This window comes from Rattus norvegicus, chromosome 7, assembly GCF_036323735.1.
Source record: "Rattus norvegicus strain BN/NHsdMcwi chromosome 7, GRCr8, whole genome shotgun sequence".
Lineage (NCBI taxonomy): Eukaryota > Metazoa > Chordata > Mammalia > Rodentia > Muridae > Rattus > Rattus norvegicus.
In genome coordinates this window covers 136,898,383-136,920,684 of record NC_086025.1, presented here as the reverse complement: position 1 = coordinate 136,920,684, position 22,302 = coordinate 136,898,383, and the positions used below count along the sequence as shown (strand labels likewise).

The 22,302-nt window shown below is 39.8% G+C and overlaps 1 protein-coding gene across 1 annotated transcript; it reads left to right on the top strand.

The window, feature by feature from the left end:
* The first annotated feature begins 2,435 nt into the window (after positions 1-2,435).
* On the top strand, positions 2,436-12,469 carry Spt1 (salivary protein 1). Its single transcript, NM_019171.2, has 4 exons — positions 2,436-2,551; positions 3,268-3,306; positions 4,095-4,223; positions 12,271-12,469. Exons 1-4 carry the CDS (start codon positions 2,494-2,496, stop codon positions 12,318-12,320), a joined length of 276 nt encoding a protein of 91 aa, NP_062044.2. The 5' UTR covers positions 2,436-2,493; the 3' UTR covers positions 12,321-12,469.
* Positions 12,470-22,302: the final 9,833 nt, after the last annotated feature.

The following is a 22,302-nucleotide window of genomic DNA, read 5'->3' as shown; positions in this document are numbered from 1 at the left end:
ATTAATTCAACTTAGAAAACTAAGGAGAAAAGTGCATGGAAGTTAACACTGCAATATTTCCAATATCCACAGAGCGTAAGTATTATTGGTCTTGTGGAAAGATTTGGTTAAGTCCTGAATATAAGAGGAGGTAGGGGTTGAGAAAATGAGGTAGGAATGAGAGGGGAAGTCTATGGGCTATATTTAGGGAGACTAATGGAAGAACATACAATAAAATAGATATAGAGACACAGAGGACAGCCATGAAACCTAGATAAATAATTTAAAAACCGAAGCAAGATCATTAGGACATGTTTTCCGGGAGTCAATATTTTTAAAGGTAAAAGAAAAAGAGAAAGTTAATATTTCTTCTTTGATAGGATGGATTTCACTCATTCCTTCCCTGTGCTGTTTTAAATACTAAACTGCACTGACTGGGAAGGAGCAGCTTGGCTCTAGCTCAAACCTGTAAAACCAGAGTTTTGAGTATGCAATGCTGAAGTGAGTTCAATTGAATTGTCTTTGGTTCGAGTTTCTGTTCAGTTAAATAAAATGTCACACTTCCTTTTCCCCAAACCTTAGCACAAAATATTCCTTTAGGGAACTTTTCAGGCCCTATTTCTGTTAAATGTGAGGGGTGGTCATGCACCCCTGCTTGGGTTTCTAAACCCAAAGAAGGAACGTTAACATCACACATGCTATTTATCGTTTTGGCTGGAAATGATCATTCTACCACACTGAAAGCTGTGCCAGCATCTGCTCCTGCAGTCTGCGCCTGACAGGCCAGGCCAGTTTGCATGTGGCTGTGACGTGGCTCTGGCCTGACTGCACTGAGGTAACCAATGTGCTTCACATTTGCATCTGTGTTCCTTCCCACAGCACCAGGCTGCACATTGCATTTCAGCCTCATCCCCTCATCGTGATTCTCCCTGCCTACTGTGATCCACCTCCCGTCATGTCTGCACAGCCTGTTTCATCTCTCCAGCCTGTGGTTTCTGCAGCATTTGTGTGCTGCTGAGTGGAGTGGGGTGGGAAGGGAGAGAAGGGATTGGAACTGAAGCACCTCCTGGTCGTTTCCATAGACATTGCCCAAGATGCATAGTTTGTTGACATTCCTGCCTACTTCTTTGCAAAGATTCTTATTCCTTCGATCTCAATGATTATCTCCTGTAGGAATAAAAGCTCTTGTTCATAATCCTGTTTTCTTTCATGGATCACAATGTGGGTACAATCTGCCAGCCTGCTCAGAAATCCTGCACTTTTTCTCACACCCCCACTGTTCTCAGCCCCTCCACGGTGCTTTCCCTTCCCACACAGCCTCCACATATGCTTTCATAACACAAAAATTCCATGGCCCTCTCTTTTCCTCTTTCCCTCCTTCTAGATCATTTCCTCCCCCAATATAAGACTCTCCCTCCTTTAATGCCATACACAAATTTCTGATTAAATTTTTTCCTTCATATATGCTACATTGACCTTTTATCCTTTTGTTATTTGTTTCTTTATTTTCCAAAGCAGTAGGTTTTCTTAGTTTGGTTTGGTTTTTGAGTTTTTGCTGTTCTTGTTTGAAGTATGTCTAGATTGAGGTATTTATGTACTTGGTTTTCTAGAATTTTCCCAATATCTATTATAGAGTCTAATTATATTTATAAGTCTGGGTGTGGTGACATAAACTTTAACCTCAACACTTAAGAGGTAGATGCAGGAGGATCAGAAGTTGAAAGCTAGCTTTGGCCATGAGAGATCCTATGTTAAAGACAAAACAAAGCAAAAAATAAAACATAAAAAACATAGAAAGAAAGAAGTAAGAGAAAAAAAAAGAGAGAAGCAAAAAGAAAAGCTTAATGAATGGATTCAGTGGGTGCAGCCATTGAAAATGCTACTTTTCCCTGTCCTTTTACTCTTACATTTTGAATTTTATACAAGAATTTCTGAAATCCTGTGGCGTCATATTTGTTCTTCTCCATCAGTGTTGGGCTCCCATTCCCTGTGTGACAGGATGGCCCTTACTGAATACACGTGGGGTCACTCTGGAAAACACTGGATTCAGCAGCTCTGCCCCAATTACTCCCTAGAAGGAGACACAAAGCTGAGGATTCTGTTCGTTTCTAACTTGTACTATGTCGAAGGGAGCAATGCAGACAGTGGGAAGACCATGCTGACATCTTCAGCTGGTTGGAGTTTATGAGTATGGCAGCCGTGTGCCTCACACAAGAGAAAGCCAAAGTTCTTTACTGGACAACAGCTTGACTGGACACCTGTGTTCTCAGAATCAAGGATTTGTCAAACATTTGAAGTCATGACCTTTCTAAATGGCCTCTGGCTGTGCGGTTGATTCTCATTTACTTCACTTCCCAACCTTTCCCGTCACTCACTTACCAGGTTGTGGCAGCTTCTGATTGGTGAGCTCTCCATATATAGTCCCGCGATGTGGAACCCCGGTATCGACAGTCTTCCTTGTCTCCAAGTATTGGAGCCTGACCTTCTGTGTCTGCTGCTCTTCTACTTGTCACCATGAAGTTCCTGGCACTCCTGGTGTTGCTTGGTGTTTCCACTATTCTAGTCTCTTGCCGTAAGTGAAGATTTTTACTTTAACTTAAAATGTGGACCAGAATGTGTGAAGATACTTACTCTGTGAAACATGAATTTACGGATGCCTACATGCTGCTGTTTCTTGTCCTCCTATCTAGTACCTGCTTCTATCTCCATTTTTAAACTTAAGCAGTTTTTTCTTTTTTATTAATTTATTTATTCACTTTGCATCTTGATTGCATTTTTTATCATTTGTGTGTGTGTTTGTGTGTGTGTGTGTGTGTGTGTGTGTGTGTGTGTGTGTGTGCGTGCATATGCCATATGGTATCAGGGTCTCAAACATATTGTGGTGCATGTGAGGATGTTAGAGACAGGGGTCAGCTCTCCCCTTCAGCTCATATCACCCAGCTTGTACGAGAAGAGATTTTACCTACTGAGTCACCTTGTTGGCACTCACCTCCAGTTTTTGGCACATCATTGTAGGTAGGTAGGTAGGTCGATTCCTCTGGGGTTCCAAATTCAGTCCAGTTTTTCATCACTGAAACACTTTGTTAGGATCAATAAGTTACATTTGAGAAGGTGATTAAAGACTTATTCCAGGGAAGCAAAACTTACCATGTGAGATTTCAAAGGTTTTCTTTTACCTGTGCATGTGCTTCCCTCAATCTATCTACTTGGTTGTAAATGTCTCACATTCTCTATCTCATCAAAATGTTGCTTAAGTTCTTCTGTCTTATTTTGCTTATTTTTCTTCAGAGGACGCAGGGACAGACACTGCTGACACTTCTGATACTGGTGAGCCTGAGTCTATTACCTTCCTACCATAACCATTTTCCCTCCATAGCCTCTCGGTAACCAATGTCATTTGCATATTATGAGATGGGAGAAAATTTTAGTAAAAACCACAGAAAGCTGCATTCCTGGTTATAAGATTATTTTGAATGTAAAGATATCATTCTATTCTTCCTCTAAGGATAATTAGGCCTCTGATATGGACTTAGAGGAGCTCTAGGCATTTATTGTTCTTATGCAGTAGACACAAGGTCATGAAGTCTGATACTGTAGCTTAACTCTTACATGTGTGTGCATGGAAGGCCTTCCACAAATTAAGGGACTGAATATATAACTCATGTGTATAAAAGAGAGCAATTGTCACTGGAACAGACAACAAATTCCTGAAGGTGTCATGGAGTGAGGGCCTGGGACGTATTGCCAGGGTGAGTTGAGGCAGCAGCAGAGGCCTGTTGTTTGCATCACTGTGCTAGTCTCAGAATGATGTTTGTTTCCCTTCGTGGAACTGGCATTGGAGGCTTTTGCCTAGAAGTTTCTCTGTGGATTTGGGTTTGGGTTTTATTTTTGTGTTCATGCCTGTCACTAAGTACTTGCTTGTGTCTTGGTTGGGTGTCATTGCCCAAGGTCATTGTAAGGTCATGAAAGATAAAGCAATAACATATATGATAGACGAAGTATTTGACAGAATTAGTGAGTTCGGAATATGGAATGAATGTATAATTCTGGGTGGGACCAATATCATTCCAAAGAAGAGTCAGTATCTCACTTGGAGGTTTTCCTCCTAATTTCAGCTGATGGAACCACTGACTCTGGAACTCAGGCAGACGCTACTGATGGACAGCAAGATGCTGAGTCCTCTGATGGAACTAGTGATGCCGGCGATGGTGATGCGCCTGCTGACCAGGATCAGGAAGATTCAGGTGATGAGGACACTACTGCAGATGAGTCCTCCGATGAGGAAGAAGGGGATGATGATGGAGAGGAAGAAGAGGAATAACAGCCCAAAACCCTTTAAGAATACTTCATCTAACTTTGTTCCTTATGGGACTCATAGATTCCTTAGGTTCCCCATGGCCATAGTGAAGTGTATTTTAGGGAGGGAGTGGGAGAGGGTAAGGAGACTTTTCTTTTATTTCTCTTTTCTAAATCCATCATATTGTCTATTTAAGTACCAAAAAGATCAGAAGTTGACAAGAGTGTGTTATCAATTTTAACTGCATCATGCTTGCAATATTAGGGAACATTAGAGACAATGTACTTTCGGCAAAATCATCGAAAGTGTAAAGTGTCTCTCCATGTAGCATGGCAACTGTGCATGGTTTTTTTTTCTTAAATATAAATTATGTTCTCCTTACAGACTATTTTAAAAATAGGAGAAGAAAATGGCTTTGTGATGAGGTCTTCCATGGATGACTGTTACAGCATACATCAGTAGATTTCTAAAAGTTTAAAATTTTATTCCGGATGAGGGATTATTATTTTTTTATTAACTTGAGTATTTCTTATATACATTTCGAGTGTTATTCCCTTTCCCGGTTTCCGGGCAAACATCCCCCTCCCCCCTCCCCTTCCTTATGGGTGTTCCCCTCCCAACCCTCCCTCCATTGCCGCCCTCCCCCCATAGACTAGTTCACTGGGGGGTTCAGTCTTAGCAGGACCCAGGGCTTCCCCTTCCACTGGTGCTCTTACTAGGATATTCATTGCTACCTAAGGGGTCAGAGTCCAGGGTCAGTCCATGTATAGTCTTTAGGTAGTGGCTTAGTCCCTGGAAGCTCTGGTTGCTTGGCATTGTTGTACTTTTGGGGTCTCGAGCCCCTTCAAGCTCTTCCAGTTCTTTCTCTGATTCCTTCAATAGGGGACCTATTCTCAGTTCAGTGGTTTGCTGCTGGCATTCGCCTCTGTATTTGCTGTATTCTGGCTGTGTCTCTCAGGAGCGATCTACATCCGGCTCCTGTCGGTCTGTACTTCTTTGCTTCATCCATCTTGTCTAATTGGGTGGCTGTATATGTATGGGCCACATGTGGGGCAGGCTCTGAATGAGTGTTCCTACAGTCTCTGTTTTAATCGTTGCCTCTCCCTTCCCTGCCAAGGGTATTCTTTTTCCTCATTTAAAGAAGGAGTGAAGCATTCACATTTTGATCATCCGTCTTGAGTTTCGTTTGTTCTAGGGATCTAGGGTAATTCAAGCATTTGGGCTAATAGCCACTTATCAATGAGTGCATACCATGTATGTCTTTCTGTGATTGGGTTAGCTCACTCAGGATGATATTTTCCAGTTCCAACCATTTGCCTACGAATTTCATAAACTCGTTGTTTTTGATAGCTGAGTAATATTCCATTGTGTAGATGTACCACATTTTCTGTATCCATTCCTCTGTTGAAGGGCATCTGGGTTCTTTCCATTTTCTGGCTATTATAAATAAGGCTGCGATGAACATAGTGGAGCACGTGTCTCTTTTATATGTTGAGGCATCTTTTGGGTATATGCCCAAGAGAGGTATAGCTGGATCCTCAGGCAGTTCAATGTCCAATTTTCTGAGGAACCTCCAGACTGATTTCCAGAATGGTTGTACCAGTCTGCAATCCCACCAACAATGGAGGAGTGTTCCTCTTTCTCCGCATCCTCGCCAGCATCTGCTGTCACCTGAGTTTTTGATCTTAGCCAATCGCACTGGTGTGAGGTGAAATCTCAGGGTTGTTTTGATTTGCATTTCCCTTATGACTAAAGATGTTGAACATTTCTTTAGGTGTTTCTCAGCCATTCGGCATTCCTCAGCTGTGAATTCTTTGTTTAGCTCTGAACCCCATTTTTTAATAGGGTTATTTGTTTCCCTGCGGTCTAACTTCTTGAGTTCTTTGTATATTTTGGAAATAAGGCCTCTATCTGTTGTAGGATTGGTAAAGATCTTTTCCCAATCTGTTGGTTGCCGTTTTGTCCTAACCACAGTGTCCTTTGCCTTACAGAAGCTTTGCAGTTTTATGAGATCCCATTTGTCGATTCTTGATCTTAGAGCATAAGCCATTGGTGTTTTGTTCAGGAAATTTTTTCCAGTGCCCATGTGTTCCAGATGCTTCCCTAGTTTTTCTTCTATTAGTTTGAGTGTGTCTGGTTTGATGTGGAGGTCCTTGATCCACTTGGACTTAAGCTTTGTACAGGGTGATAAGCATGGATCGATCTGCATTCTTCTACATGTTGCCCTCCAGTTGAACCAGCACCATTTGCTGAAAATGCTATCTTTTTTCCATTGGATGGTTTTGGCTCCTTTGTCAAAAATCAAGTGACCATAGGTGTGTGGGTTCATTTCTGGGTCTTCAATTCTACTCCATTGGTCTATCTGTCTGTCTCTGTACCAATACCATGCAGTTTTTATCACTATTGCTCTGTAATACTGCTTGAGTTCAGGGATAGTGATTCCCCCTGAAGTCCTTTTATTGTTGAGGATAGCTTTAGCTATCCTGGGTTTTTTGTTATTCCAGATGAATTTGCAAATTGTTCTGTCTAACTCTTTGAAGAATTGGATTGGTATTTTGATGGGGATTGCATTGAATCTGTAGATTGCTTTTGGTAAAATGGCCATTTTTACCATATTAATCCTGCCAATCCATGAGCATGGGAGATCTTTACATCTTCTGAGGTCTTCTTCAATTTCTTTCCTCAGTGTCTTGAAGTTCTTATTGTACAGATCTTTTACTTGCTTGGTTAAAGTCACACCGAGGTACTTTATATTATTTGGGTCTATTATGAAGGGTGTCGTTTCCCTAATTTCTTTCTCGGCTTGTTTCTCTTTTGTATAGAGGAAGGCAACTGATTTATTTGAGTTAATTTTATACCCAGCCACTTTGCTGAAGTTGTTTATCAGCTTTAGTAGTTCTCTGGTGGAACTTTTGGGATCACTTAAATATACTATCATGTCATCTGCAAATAGTGATATTTTGACCTCTTCTTTTCCGATCTGTATCCCTTTGATCTCCTTTTGTTGTCTGATTGCTCTGGCTAGAACTTCAAGAACTATATTGAATAAGTAGGGAGAGAGTGGGCAGCCTTGTCTAGTCCCTGATTTTAGTGGGATTGCTTCAAGTTTCTCTCCATTTAGTTTAATGTTAGCAACTGGTTTGCTGTATATGGCTTTTACTATGTTTAGGTATGGGCCTTGAATTCCTATTCTTTCCAGGACTTTTATCATGAAGGGGTGTTGAATTTTGTCAAATGCTTTCTCAGCATCTAATGAAATGATCATGTGGTTCTGTTCTTTCAGTTTGTTTATACAATGGATCACGTTGATGGTTTTCCGTATATTAAACCATCCCTGCATGCCTGGGATGAAGCCTACTTGATCATGGTGGATGATTGTTTTGATGTGCTCTTGAATTCGGTTTGCCAGAATTTTATTGAGTATTTTTGCGTCGATATTCATAAGGGAAATTGGTCTGAAGTTCTCCTTCTTTGTTGTGTCTTTGTGTGGTTTAGGTATAAGAGTAATTGTGGCTTCGTAGAAGGAATTCGGTAGGGCTCCATCTGTTTCAATTTTGTGGAATAGTTTGGATAATATTGGTATGAGGTCTTCTATGAAGGTTTGATAGAATTCTGCACTAAACCCGTCTGGACCTGGGCTCTTTTTGGTTGGGAGACCTTTAATGACTGCTTCTATTTCCTTAGGAGTTATGGGGTTGTTTAACTGGTTTATCTGTTCCTGATTTAACTTCGATACCTGGTATCTGTCTAGGAAATTGTCCATTTCCTGAAGATTTTCAAATTTTGTTGAATATAGGTTTTTATAGTAAGATCTGATGATTTTTTGAATTTCCTCTGAATCTGTAGTTATGTCTCCCTTTTCATTTCTGATTTTGTTAATTTGGACGCACTCTCTGTGTCCTCTCGTTAGTCTGGCTAAGGGTTTATCTATCTTGTTGATTTTCTCAAAGAACCAACTTTTGGTTCTGTTGATTCTTTCTATGGTCCTTTTTGTTTCTACTTGGTTGATTTCAGCTCTGAGTTTGATTATTTCCTGCCTTCTACTCCTCCTGGGCGTATTTGCTTCTTTTTGTTCTAGAGCTTTTAGGTGTGCTGTCAAGCTGCTGACATATGCTCTTTCCTGTTTCTTTCTGCAGGCACTCAGCGCTATGAGTTTTCCTCTTAGCACAGCTTTCATTGTGTCCCATAAGTTTGGGTATGTTGTATCTTCATTTTCATTAAATTCTAAAAAGTTTTTAATTTCTTTCTTTATTTCTTCCTTGACCAGGTTATCATTGAGTAGAGCATCGTTCAATTTCCACGTATATGTGGGCATTCTTCCCTTACTGTTATTGAAGACCAGTTTTAGGCCGTGGTGGTCCGATAGCACGCATGGGAATATTTCTATCTTTCTGTACCTGTTGAGGCCCGTTTTTTGACCAATTATATGGTCAGTTTTGGAGAAAGTACCATGAGGAGCTGAGAAGAAGGTATATCCTTTTGCTTTAGGATAGAATGTTCTATAAATATCCGTTAAGTCCATTTGGCTCATGACTTCTCTTAGTCTGTCGACATCACTGTTTAATTTCTGTTTCCATGATCTGTCCATTGATGAGAGTGGGGTGTTGAAATCTCCCACTATTATTGTGTGAGGTGCAATGTGTGTTTTGAGCTTTAGTAAGGTTTCTTTTACGTATGTAGGTGCCCTTGTATTTGGGGCATAGATATTTAGGATTGAGAGTTCATCTTGGTGGATTTTTCCTTTGATGAATATGAAGTGTCCTTCCTTATCTTTTTTGATGACTTTTAGTTGGAAATTGATTTTATTTGATATTAGAATGGCTACTCCAGCTTGCTTCTTCTGACCATTTGCTTGGAAAGTTGTTTTCCAGCCTTTCACTCTGAGGTAGTGTCTGTCTTTGTCTCTGAGGTGTGTTTCCTGTAGGCAGGAGAATGCAGGGTCCTCGTTGCGTATCCAGTTTGTTAATCTATGTCTTTTTATTGGGGAGTTGAGGCCATTGATATTGAGAGATATTAAGGAATAGTGATTATTGTTTCCCTTTATATTCATATTTGGATGTGAGGTTATGTTTGTGTGCTTTCATTCTCTTTGTTTTGTTGCCAAGACGATTAGTTTCTCGCTTCTTCTAGGGTATAGCTTGCCTCCTTATGTTGGGCTTTACCATTTATTATCCTTTGTAGTGCTGGATTTGTAGAAAGATATGTGTAAATTTGGATTTGTCATGGAATATCTTGGTTTCTCCATCAATGTTAATTGAGAGTTTTGCTGGATACAGTAACCTGGGCTGGCATTTGTGTTTTCTTAGGGTCTGTATGACATCAGTCCAGGATCTTCTGGCCTTCATAGTTTCTGTCGAGAAGTCTGGTGTGATTCTGATAGGTCTCCCTTTATATGTTACTTGACCTTTTTCCCTTACTGCTTTTAATATTCTTTCTTTATTTTGTGTGTTTGGTGTTTTGACAATTATGTGACGGGAGGTGTTTCTTTTCTGGTCCAATCTATTTGGAGTTCTGTAGGCTTCTTGTATGTCTATGGGTATCTCTTTTTTTAGGTTAGGGAAGTTTTCTTCTATGATTTTGTTGAAGATATTTACTGGTCCTTTGAGCTGGGAGTCTTCACTCTCTTCTATACCTATTATCCTTAGGTTTGATCTTCTCATTGAGTCCTGGATTTCCTGTATGTTTTGGACCAGTAGCGTTTTCCGCTTTACATTATCTTTGACAGTTGAGTCAATGATTTCTATGGAATCTTCTGCTCCTGAGATTCTCTCTTCCATCTCTTGTATTCTGTTGGTGAAGCTTGTATCTACAGCTCCTTGTCTCTTCTTTTGGTTTTCTATATCCAGGGTTGTTTCCATGTGTTCTTTCTTGATTGCTTCTATTTCCATTTTTAATTCCTTCAACTGTTTGATTGTGTTTTCCTGGAATTCTTTTAGGGATTTTTGCCATTCCTCTCTGTAGGCTTCTACTTGTTTATTAATGTTTTCCTGTGTTTCCCTAAGTGTGTTCATGTCTTTCTTGAAGTCCTCCAGCATCATGATCAAATATGATTTTGAAACTAGATCTTGCTTTTCTGGTGTGTTTGGATATTCCATGTTTGTTTTGGTGGGAGAATTGGGCTCTGATGATGGCATGTAGTCTTGGTTTCTGTTGCTTGGGTTCCTGCGCTTGCCTCTCGCCATCAGATTATCTCTAGTGTTACTTTGTTTTGCTATTTCTGACAGTGGCTAGACTGTCCTATAAGCCTGTGTGTCAGGAGTGCTGTAGACCTGTTTTCCTCTCTTTCAGTCAGTTATGGGGACAGAGTGTTCTGCTTTCGGGCGTGTAGTTTTTCCTCTCTACAGGTCTTCAGCTGTTCCTGTGGGCCTGTGTCTTGAGTTCACCAAGCAGCTTTCTTGCAGCAGAAAATTTGGTCTTACCTGTGGTCCCGAGGCTCAGGTTCGCTCGTGGGGTGCTGCCCAGGGGCTCTCTGCAGCGGCAGCAACCAGGAAGACCTGTGCCGCCCCTTCCGGGAGCTTCAGTGCACCAGGGTTCCAGATGGTCTTTGGCTTTTTCCTCTGGCGTCCGAGATGTGTGTGCAGGGAGCAGTCTCTTCTGGTTTCCCAGGCTTGTCTGCCTCTCTGAAGGTTTAGCTCTCCCTCCCACGGGATTTGGGTGCAGAGAACTGTTTATCCGGTCTGTTTCTTTCAGGTTCCGGCGGTGTCTCAGGCAGGTGTCCTGCCGCTCCTGGGCCCTCCCCCACGGGAGCCCAGAGGCCTTATACAGTTTCCTCTTGGGCCAGGGACGTGGGCAGGGGTGAGCAGTGTTGGTGGTCTCTTCCGCTCTGCAGCCTCAGGAGTGCCCACCTGACCAGGCGGTTGGGTCTCTCTCTCACCGGGTCTGGGAGCAGAGAGCTGCTGTGGGCCGGGATCCGCGGGTCGAGGGATTATTTTTTATTTGGGGTTTTTCCTTGCCCTTCAACTTTAAAATGATACCAATTATATTATATTGTACTATATTATATTTATTATATTATGTTACATGCATAAGTCAGATATATTGTTATAAAATTCACATTTTTCATATGATTCAGATCTCTAGAAAATTAGTCCAGGTAATATATACTGAATATATATAAAATGAAAGAATGGTAGGCTTCAAATGAGCAGCTTTTCTCTGAGAGAAAGGGCGGTGATGGAGGATGGTGTTTGCCTCAGAGGACAAGGTGCTGAGGAATCTTCTCCTCTCTCATATCTGGACTGTTGTTTGTCATTTTGCTTGGTGATCTGTACTGGGCAGATGTTGAGTGAGTAAATGGCTATAATTTCTTAATCAGAGAAGCTGGATTCTTTGTGCACTAATAGAATAAAAATTAATGCTAATCATCCTCCTTTAAAACTCTGTAAAATATTCGGACTAATGACTCCATAGGAGGCTACATGTATGTAGATAGGAATAGGAAAGGAAAATTTGTTGGCTTGTTTATTTTTGAGACAGTGCTTCCCCATGTAGTCCAGACTAACCATGAATTCCTCACTTTCCTGCCACTAATTCCTGAAGGTTAGAGTTCCAGGCCTCTGCCACCACCACATCTGTGACTTTCACCTTTTTTTTTTAAGTATAGAACAGAGTTTATTCAGGGCAAGGGAAGGGGCGAGAGAGAGAGAGAGAGAGCAAGAGAGAGAGAGAGAGAGAGCAAGAGAGAGAGAGAGAGAGAGAGAGAATGAGAGAGAGAGAAGCATGTGGAAAGAGGGGAGGAAGGGAATGGGAAGAGAGGGAAGAAAGGTTGAGAGGACAGAGCCTGCAGCAAGAGCAACTTTTACCTTTGAGGGATGAAATTTTCACAGTTTTCTTTGGGTGGGTGGGTGTTTTTGTTTGTTTATTTTTGTCTTTTTCGTTTCTTGGTTTATGTTTCTTTTGGCTTCTGCTGAACATAGTAGTGTTGTTAGTCCTCCTTCAGGTTAAAACAAAAAAATGAAGACTCAATAAATCTTCTTACTTTTTCTCTCTTACAGCATTGCTTGCATTGGTTAACACACTGAAAGAAAAATTTACGTTGGGATGAGTTTGTATCTTCTACTTTTGATCTTTCTGGACCAGATTAGAACACCCTTGATTTGATTTCCTGCAATTATTTACCCTGACTATTCTCTCTCCCTCCTCTCTAACTTTTATCTTCTATGAAATAAACGATAGTCACAAGCAGCATCAAAACGCCTTTGTTTTTTATGTATGGGCTGATGAAGACTGTGTGGTAAATCCATGGAGATGCAAATTTTTCTCAGGTACTTCCTTGAGCTCTGTTTAACAATTGGACTATAGCTTTATCTGAATGATTACTGAGTTCATTCCATGATATAAACACACAATTGAAAGTCTGAAAAAGACTTGAAATAACATCCATATCTTTAAATAGGGCATAAATATTAGGCATATCACTAGAGGCCTGAGCTTCTAATATTAATATTCTATATTTCCTATATTAATATACTAACCAAGTGGTTTAAGTGTTTAGTTTCATTCCTCTAAATTCTTTTGAATTATTGTTATTCTTATCTGAAGTGATTTAGAGATGACAGTGATGAAATAAGTTCCTGAATCTGCTACTGTCTGACATAGGCAACCAGACTTGGAAGGTCTTAGGGCTGAACTTGTCATTAAGGTAGCAAATGAATTCTGGTGTTTGACCAAACTATAATACACTAGCATCAGATGGAATCCCTCAGGGACAGTGATTAAATGAGACAAAATGTTAAGTTTCCCTCACAGTTTTGTTTTGAGCACCAAACAAGTTTAATACATGATATCAAGCATCCCTCTCTGTCTTTCAGCTAAGGAGTGAGCGCTGCTCTATGACCAATTACAAGTTTTGTTTCTTAGATTTCCTTCTTTTTAGATAAGCCTCATTAAAATTCCCAATATTGGCATTTTGTTCTCTCCCAAAGCATCAAATCTACAGAAATGTCTTGTTTCCCTGACAACTTCCCCTGTTTCCTGACTCAAGAATAAATCTCTGTTAACATTTTCACAAAGGCAGCTCCATTTCCTGAAATTTCTACTAGTGCACTACTTCCTTAATTGACTAACGCGATAAAGTCTCCTGGATTTTTCAGTTATAACTGTATTTCCAATAGTCACCATGGCAAGTTTTGAGACAAACTGCAAAATTAGGATGGGTGTTTGATGTGACAATACCTTGGTCCCTTATTTGTTTCACTGACTTGACTGCAATCATATTCATCATTTGTCATAGGTTTGCGGGTAGTAGTCTAGGAGATTACTGAGCTCATTCCATGATATAAAAACAGAATTGAAAGTCTGTTATAGCTATCTCCCGGGAGGCTCTGCCAGAGTCTGGCAAATACAGAAGCGGATGCTAACAGCCAATCATTGGACTGAGCCCGAGGATCCCAATGGAGGAGTTAGAGAAAGGACTGAAGGAGCTGAAGGGGTTTGCAACCCCATAGGAAGGACAATAATATCAAACAACCAGATCCCTAGAGCTCCCAAGGACTAAACCACCAACCAAAGAGTACACATGAAGCAACCCATGGTTCCAGCCACATAAGTAGCAGAGGATGACCTTGTCTGGCATCAATGGGAGGAGACGCCCTTGGTCCTGTGAACGCTTGATGCCTTGGTGCAGGGGAATGCCAGGGCAGGGAGGCGGGAGGGAGTGGGTAGGTTGGTGGGAGAGCACTCTCATAGAAGCACAGGAGGGGGGTTTCTGGGAGGGGAAATCAGGAAAGAGGATGACATTTGAAATGTAAATACATACAACATCCAATAAAAAAAAGGGGGGGGGGGAACAAGTAAGTCCAGGAAAGACAGAGAACACAGAAAAAGAAAAGGTAACAGATTTATTGTCAACAGCTCCCATCTGTATGGGTGGGACCATAAAGCAGACTTCTGGTAAACAGACTCTGGGTCGGGGGTTTTATTGGGTCTCTTAGTTCTTCCTTATCCTTCTGTTTCTGCTTTGATACCTGCCCCTAGTCCTTCTCACTGTTCTCTTTACAGTTTCTTCTGAGAATAAGAAGCCAGCATCTTATAGACCTGCCTTCACTTTCCTTGTTTACCAATGTCCCTCTAAGTTCCTACCAGTTGTCTCTGAATTAGTTTCCAGGGACACATTGTCTGCAGCTTTGAAGGCTTTGTCTTTACTTTTGACCTTCTGATCAGAATTCATCAATTAGTCAGATCCTTAGCCACCATAGTGCATTCAGTTGGTTGATGCTCCTTAAGGAGAGATTTGGTTATTAAATCTATGACTGTTGGGGCTGGAGAGATGGTACTTGTTGCTCTTGCAGACAACCTGGGTTTGTTTTCCATGATCCGTACAATGATCCCCAAACGTCTGTAACTCCAGATCCAAAATCCTTTTCTGGCCTCTGCAGACACCACTTATATATGTGGGACATGTCTACATTTGCAGATAAACCTAATACATGTAAAAATAAAAATAACCCTTTAAAAAGACTGTGTTGGGCACTATAGAGCCTAGATTACAGTTTCAGTGAAATTAAAGCTGTGTAGATTTTCTCATGAGTAGGAAAATATGAAGAGTTCATAAGTCTACCTGCAAAAGTAAGACCAGGACCAGGTGACCTTACTGCTGGATTTTACCAAATCTTTAGTGAACTGGTGGTAATGCTACTTAATTATTCAAAGTTTAGTGAAAGACGATCTCTCAAAACTCATTCTAGAAAGCCAAGGTTACCCCTGTTTCCCAAACTAGACAAGGACATGACAGTAACAACGAAAAGGGAAACAGTAGTTCTTAATGAACGTCAATACAAAAGTACAGAGCAAGTGAAGTACATCAAAGAGATCATTCATGATGACACAATTGGGTTTATCCCAGGGATACCAGTTATAGTGTGTGTGTGTGTGTGTGTGTGTATTTGTGTGTGTGTATTTGTGTATATGTGTATATGTGTCTGTTGTATATATGTGTGTGTATGTGTGTGTGTATATATGTGTGTATGTGTGTATGTGTGTGTATGTGTGTGTATGTGTGTATATGTGTGTGCATATGTGTATATATGTGTGTATGTGTGTATATGTGTGTATGTATATATGTGTTTGTGCGTGTATGTGTGTATGTATATGTATGTGTGTATATGTGTGCATGTGTATATATGTGTGTGTGTATATGTGTGTATATGTGTATATGTGTGTATGTGTGTGTGTTTCTGTGTTCATAGAACATACTATGAACAGAATAAAAAGTAAAAGCTTTCTGGTCATTTCATTATACAATGAAAAAGAATTTAATAAAATTTAATATCTATATCTCTTCATGAAAAAAGGCTGAACAAATTGTATCTAGAAGGCAGGTATCTCAACGCAAATACCATTACACTTATTCAATATAATACTACCAGAACTCTTATCTAGAAGACTTAGGTAAGATAAAGAATTGATAGGGATATAAAAGTAAGGGAGGAAGTGTGAGAATCTGTTGGCAAATTATATGATTCCTCGTGTAGAAACATCTAAAAATTCTAATAAAATATTCTTGGAAGTGATAATTTAATTCATTTAAATACCAGGATACATATTCATATAGAAACCAGTAAGTTTTACCACACTGAGAATGGATTTGTTCAGAATTAAATCTCAAAAGCGGTCTCATTTCTATTATCTAAAAATGTACCTATAAATACACTTAATTAAGGAAGTGAATATAGTGAAAATTCTAAAACACTACTAAATCATTTAAAGAAGACATATTAAAAATAGAAATATTGCCCATGCTCCTGGGTTGACAAAATCAAAATTGTTAAAAATATTACAACTACCCAGAACAACTCGAATGCAAAATAATCCTCATAAAAAATCAATAATCCTCTTCAGAGGAATAGAATGTTAATACCAAAGGATACTGAATAGCTCAAGCTGTCTTGAACCATACGAACAAAGCTAGAGGCAGGAAGATACCTGTACTCAAACTACTCTACACAGTCATAGTTAACTAACACTGTAGTATGTGTATAGAAACAGTGACCCAGAGTTCCCAGAGATAAACTGACCCATTGACAGCCATTGATTATTTCCAAGGCAGCAAAACAAACAAATGAAAAAACACACAAACAACAAAATGTTGGAGAAAGGATCAGTTCAGAGACTGTGGAACTTAGATGTGGACATAAAAAGGCAGAGTACAGTATAGTCTGCATCACAATTTTCAGGACAGCTGGAGCTACACAATGAGACCATGGTCAAAAAAAATAAAAATAAACAAAAAACTCATTAATTAGATAGATAGATAGATAGATAGATAGATAGATAGATAGATAGAACCCTATTTCCAAGCACTCTCAATACAATGTATGCAGTAAAACTTTCTAGTGAATTGCACAGATCCTGACACACCTATGTCATCTTCAACTCCAGGCTTAGCCCCTGTTAGGTATCTCAGAGTACCATACACTTATTCTACCCTAGTACCCACGCCTAGTTCAGACTGGGCATCATGTGCATCCTTGACTCCCCATAATACCTCCAACCTCTAGGTCTAGCCTCACACAAGCATCTTTTTCACTGGCCTAACCTGTTGAGTCCCCAGGATACTCAAATGCCTACACAATCCCTAATCCCCAGGCCTAGGCCCAGATGCACAACCTGTGCACTTAAACTGCCTGGAATTTCACCTGCCTGCAATATTCCTAACCTCCAGGCCCAGCTTGGTCATAACTCTTGTATGCCCATGGAGCTTGGTAAGTTCTCCCTGTTCTCCAGCCAGTACAGGCTCCAGATGCCACAAATATTTAGATATAGCCGTGGTCACATAGCCTTTGTACCTGATGAGCTTAATGAGTTCCAGAGAAACTTGCCCACATACACAATCCCCAAAGCCCAGGTGTTGCGCAAGCCATGCAACCTGTACATCATCTCAGCCTTGTAAGTTCCTAAGATCCCAGCTCATCCCACAATGCCAACGCTATTAAGTATAGGTAAATTAGCACATCTTGCACCCAGTCAAGGCATGTTCAACCATTTGTTCCATTCGCATGCTTTCTTGGTTACCACTGAATCATCTTGGTCTCCACAATGAAAAATAAACACCAAGTATCAAAAGAATTAACCTACCAACTCTTCATATCTTATCTGAAAGCAACTGTCTTACTTAGGGTTTCTATTGCTGTGAAGAGACACCATAACCAAGGCAACTCTTTCAAAGAAAAGAATTTAATTGGGATTAGGTTATAGTTTCAGAGTTTAGTCCATCATCATCATGACTGGAAGAATGGTGGCCAGAAGCAGGCTGACATGGATCTAGTGAAGAAGCTGAGAGTTCTTCATCCAATTGATAGAAAACAGGTGGCCTGGCTTAAGCACCTGAGACCTGAAAGTCTTCCCTCAGTGACATCCAACGTCACATATCCTAATAGTGCCACTCTCTATAGGCCTATGGGGGGAATTTTTTACTCAAACCACCACAGCAAAAAAGCATGAGCAGCAACAACAACAACACAAAAAATTATCAATTATCACAGGCAGCCTAGACTCTCATATCAGACAACTAACGAAAGAAGTGTATGGTACCAGTCATGTAGTCTTCACACAGGTCATCACAAAAACACAAATAGTATGAAAAGACAAAACAATATGACCCCCAAACCTACTAGTCCTATAAAAATGTTCTGCAATGAGAACTACCTTGATGAACTCCAGGACATGGGATGTAAAAGGACAATCATAAAGGTATTCTAAGTCTTTGAGGAGTATAAAGAATATACAAAGATCTCAATGAATTTAAAGAAGATAAGAAAAACTCCTGACTGAAGTCCAAAAAAACAAATATATGGTTGAATGAAATGAGAAAATATAGATTCTGAAAACTGAATTCAGTAAGGAGATAGAAATATCAAAGAAAGTCCAAACTGAAATGAAGATGGAAATGAAAAATGCAATAATCTAATTATGAAACTTAAAGAAAAGAAAGACTTACCAGCTAAAAAGGACAAAGTAGGACATAGAATAGCAAGATTTGAAGATAAAGCAGAGAGATCGGAACACAAAAGCCAAGAATATATAATATTTCTAATAAACGTGGAAAGAATGTTTGTGTGGTGATTTGAATATGCTTGGCCCTGGAAGTGGCACTCTTAGGGGTGTTGCCTTGTTGGAGTAGATGTGTTGCTATGGGCATGGGCTTTATGATCCTCATTCCAGCTGCCTGGAAGCCAGTCTTCTCCTATCTACCTTCAGAACAAGATACTGGACTTTCAGCTCCTCCTGTGCCATGCCTGACTGGTCACTGCCAGCTGCTGCCTTGATGATAATGGACTGAACCTCTGAACCTGTAGGCCAGCCCCAATTAAATGTTGTCCTTATAAGAGTTGCCTTGGTCATGGTGTTTGTTCACAGCAGTAAAACCCTAACTAAGATACTTTGGAACACCATGAAAAGACAAAATCTGTAGTATAGGTGTAAATGGAGAAGAATCCTATGTTGATAGCACAGACCAGATTCTCCACAGGATCATAGAAGAAACTCCCTTTGCATGAGGAAAAGATATACACGTAAACAGATACAAGAAACAGAACTCCAAACAAACAGGGTCAGAAGAGAAATCTTCCCATAACATATCATAGTTAGGAACACTAAATACACAAAACAACATGAGAGCATTGAAAGGTTCAAGAGAAAAATCACAAGTCACACATAAAAGAAAAACATCAGAAAACTAGACTCCTCAGTGGAGACTTTAAAGGCCAAATGAGTCTAAACCAATGAACTCCATTTTCTAAAGACCACAGATGCCAACCCAGATTGCTTTACCTGGCAGACACATCAGACATTGTTAAAGGAGAATGAAAACTTTCCATGATATAATCAGATTAAATAATTCACAACCATCAAGTCAATTCTACTGAGAAGACTAAAAGCAATGATTCAGAATGAAAACAGAAATAATTAGTGAAACACAAAATAGGTCTAAGAAAACAAGCAGCAAAAGAAAAAGGGAACAATCCACACTTTTCCAAAAGTAACTTTAAATATTAGTGGTCTCAATTTTACAAACAAACGACACAAGTTGGTTCAATCAATCAAGAAACAGAATCCACATTTTTTTGGTCTATGTGAAACCCATATCATCTTGTAGGATAGGTACCACCTCAGAATGAAAGGATTGAAATAAGTGTTCCAAACAACAGGGGCTAAGAAACAAAGAAGTGTGTTCCTTTCCAAATAGTAGAAACAAAACAAAACAAACAAAGACCACCTTTTACCCAAATTAATTAGAAGTTTTTAAATTATATTTTGATCAAAGAAACAATTAAGGTATTTACAATTTAAGGTATTAAAATTCTAAACATATATGCACCAAACTCTAGTGCATCCAGTTTTATTAAAAATGTACTGCTGCACTTCAAGACACAGAATAACTAGAATAACATCGATTCATTGATTGTAGGTTATATCCCATTTTCTCCAATAAATGGTTCATCAAGACAAAATATTAACTGAGAAACATCAGAATTAAGTGACATCATACGTCAAATGGCTTTAAGAATTATCTACAGAATATCTGCCAAAAGCATTTACATTCTACTAAACAGTTCCTGGAATCTTCTCTAAAATAGACTACACACACACACACACACACACACACACACACACACACACACACACCCCAAAACCTTTCAACAAATGCATATACCTTGCAGGTAAGTCATTATTGTAGCTTTCAGAGTTGATAGCTGGTGGTGATTCATGAATACTTTTCTTCTCTGTGAGCATGTATAGCACCTTCCAGCATTATGCAGGCAAGTAAAGATGAGACTTCTGGTTGACCAATAGCTAGATCTCTATGTTCTATGGCACAAGCATGTGATGTCTTCGAGAAGAGGACTTTACCAACCAGTTATGATTGGCCACCAAGAGCAATGGCAATAGCCTGCATTGTTTTGAGAGCCCCTGGGGCCTCCATAACCAATACCTCCTCAGGTATCCCAAGCCTGGCACTGATGTTTTCTTTTAGTAACCAATGTCTTCTGGAAGTAAAGTTACCTAATAATATAGAGTAGCTCCATTCAAAATCAATCTTAAGCATACATTTTGTAATTTGCTTACAAAGTGTCGAGCTTTCATAAGTCTTCAATATATCCTTAGTTTTAGTCAACCTACCCTATCATCTCCTCTTCCTTCCCTCATCTTCACATAAACCTATAATATCCTGTCCACCACCATTCTTGTTAAAATCACGTGTGTTCTATTATTCCCTTATTCTCTTAAAATCTCTTCCTCTTTCCCATCTCATTTGCCTTTCTGGCTTTCAAATCTCCACTTAAATGTAAAAGCAAAAGTTTCAAAGCTAGGGTCCATACATAATGTTTGTCTTTGTGGAGCAGGATTATTTCACTTAGTATAATTGTATCAGTGGTTGAAGCCTGCTCCATTTCACATAATTGTAGCCATTTTGTAAGCTCCATGTTACTCACAAGGTGAAATTAAGTTCATAGTTATTACTGTAACTGACACTGAAGATTGTTACTAATAAACTAAAACATTATGTTTGAATCACTTGTACCCTATTATCTCAATGTTCTGAAATTCTGTGTTCACCACCCGTCCACCCTTCTTACCTCACTCAGGACCAATCAGGTTAAAGGTTAGCTGGTGATACTTTGTCTAGTTAGCCAAAAATGCTATACCACTTCACAGGTTGCCTTTGAACTTTAGAACCTGATTTTTCATATAAAAAGCCTGCCTTAAGGACAGACTAGTGCCACAATTAGGTTTTTCCTTCTTGTGATCCTGGAAGTTCTTTATTGTGGTGTGCATTCAGTAAACGATTCTTGCTTATGAACTGGCATGGGTACTGGCCAGGATCTGGCAATTGCCCACAAGATAAGTGACTCAGCTTGTATTACCATTCCCAGTAGTAATAGGGCTCGTAGTCTCATCTTTAGGAAGAGCAGAAGGCAATTTTTGAGTCAAACACTCAGGTACCCAAATTGGATTTTCTTGATTCTGCGGAAAAACACAAACAGCTCCCCTAGATCTCGAAATCGCGGGATCTGGGCCACGCCATTCATCAGTTAAGACATCCTTCCACTTTACTTCTGCATTAGTTATAGGTGTAATAGCAGTATGGCGATCTGCGGCAGAGCAGCCATGCACATCCAAAATTAAGAAATTTAGAGTAAAAAGAGCTAAAGAAAGTTGTTCTTTTGGTGTTCGGCCGCTGGCAATTCCCTCTTTTTGTTTTGTTTTGTTTTTTTGTTTTGTTTTTTTTTTATAAGCTCTTTTAAGGTACAATGTACCCTTTCCACAATTCCTTGACCTTGGGGATTGTATGGTAAGCCTGTAGTATGACCGACCTGCATTGTCTGGCAAAATGCCTGAAAGGACATTGCAGTATAGGCAGGCCCGTTGTCTGTCTTGAGACTATCAGGCTTTCCCCAGGCCGCCCATGCCTCTAAGCAATGACTAATGGCATTACGAGCCTTTTCACCAGTCATCAGAGTAGCGTGTATAATACCGGAACAGGTATCAACAGAAAGATGAGCATATTTTAAATTTCCAAATTGAGATATGTGTGTGACATCCATCTGCCAAAGTTTTAGTGGGATCAGACCACGAGGGTTAATCCCCACATGAGGAGGGTGGTGAAATTGAACACAATTCTGGCAAAGTAACACCACATCACGAGCTTTAGCCCTAGAGAGGTTAAATTTTTGTTGAAGAGTAAAGGCAGGAACTTGAAACTTTTGATGAAATTCTCTAGTGAGATCAACTAGAGCAGCATGAAAAATAAACTCTCTACGAGTACTAGCATCCACCAGGGCGTTATTACTGGTCATGGGACCAGGCAAATCAGTATGGGCTCGAATATGTTGTATGAAAAATTTATTTTTTCTGGCCCAAATCAAATTTTGTAATTCTAAAAGAATTTGACACACTGTACTAGTTGACCAAATTGGCCCTGCAATTTCAAGTGAGCGCACAGCATTAACTACATAAGCAGAGTCAGAAATTAAATTAAAAGAATCATGAAATCTTTTAAAAACTTCCAATACAATTTTACATTC

Bases quoted from the DNA above. Each gene is read 5' to 3' on its own strand.
- Spt1 (NM_019171.2), top strand. From the start codon at position 2,494: ATGAAGTTCCTGGCACTCCTGGTGTTGCTTGGTGTTTCCACTATTCTA. The intron at 2,552-3,267 runs GTAAGTGAAGAT...ATTTTTCTTCAG, and splicing joins CACTATTCTAGTCTCTTGCC to AGGACGCAGGGACAGACACT. The intron at 4,224-12,270 runs GTGATGAGGACA...TCTCTCTTACAG, and splicing joins CCAGGATCAGGAAGATTCAG to CATTGCTTGCATTGGTTAAC.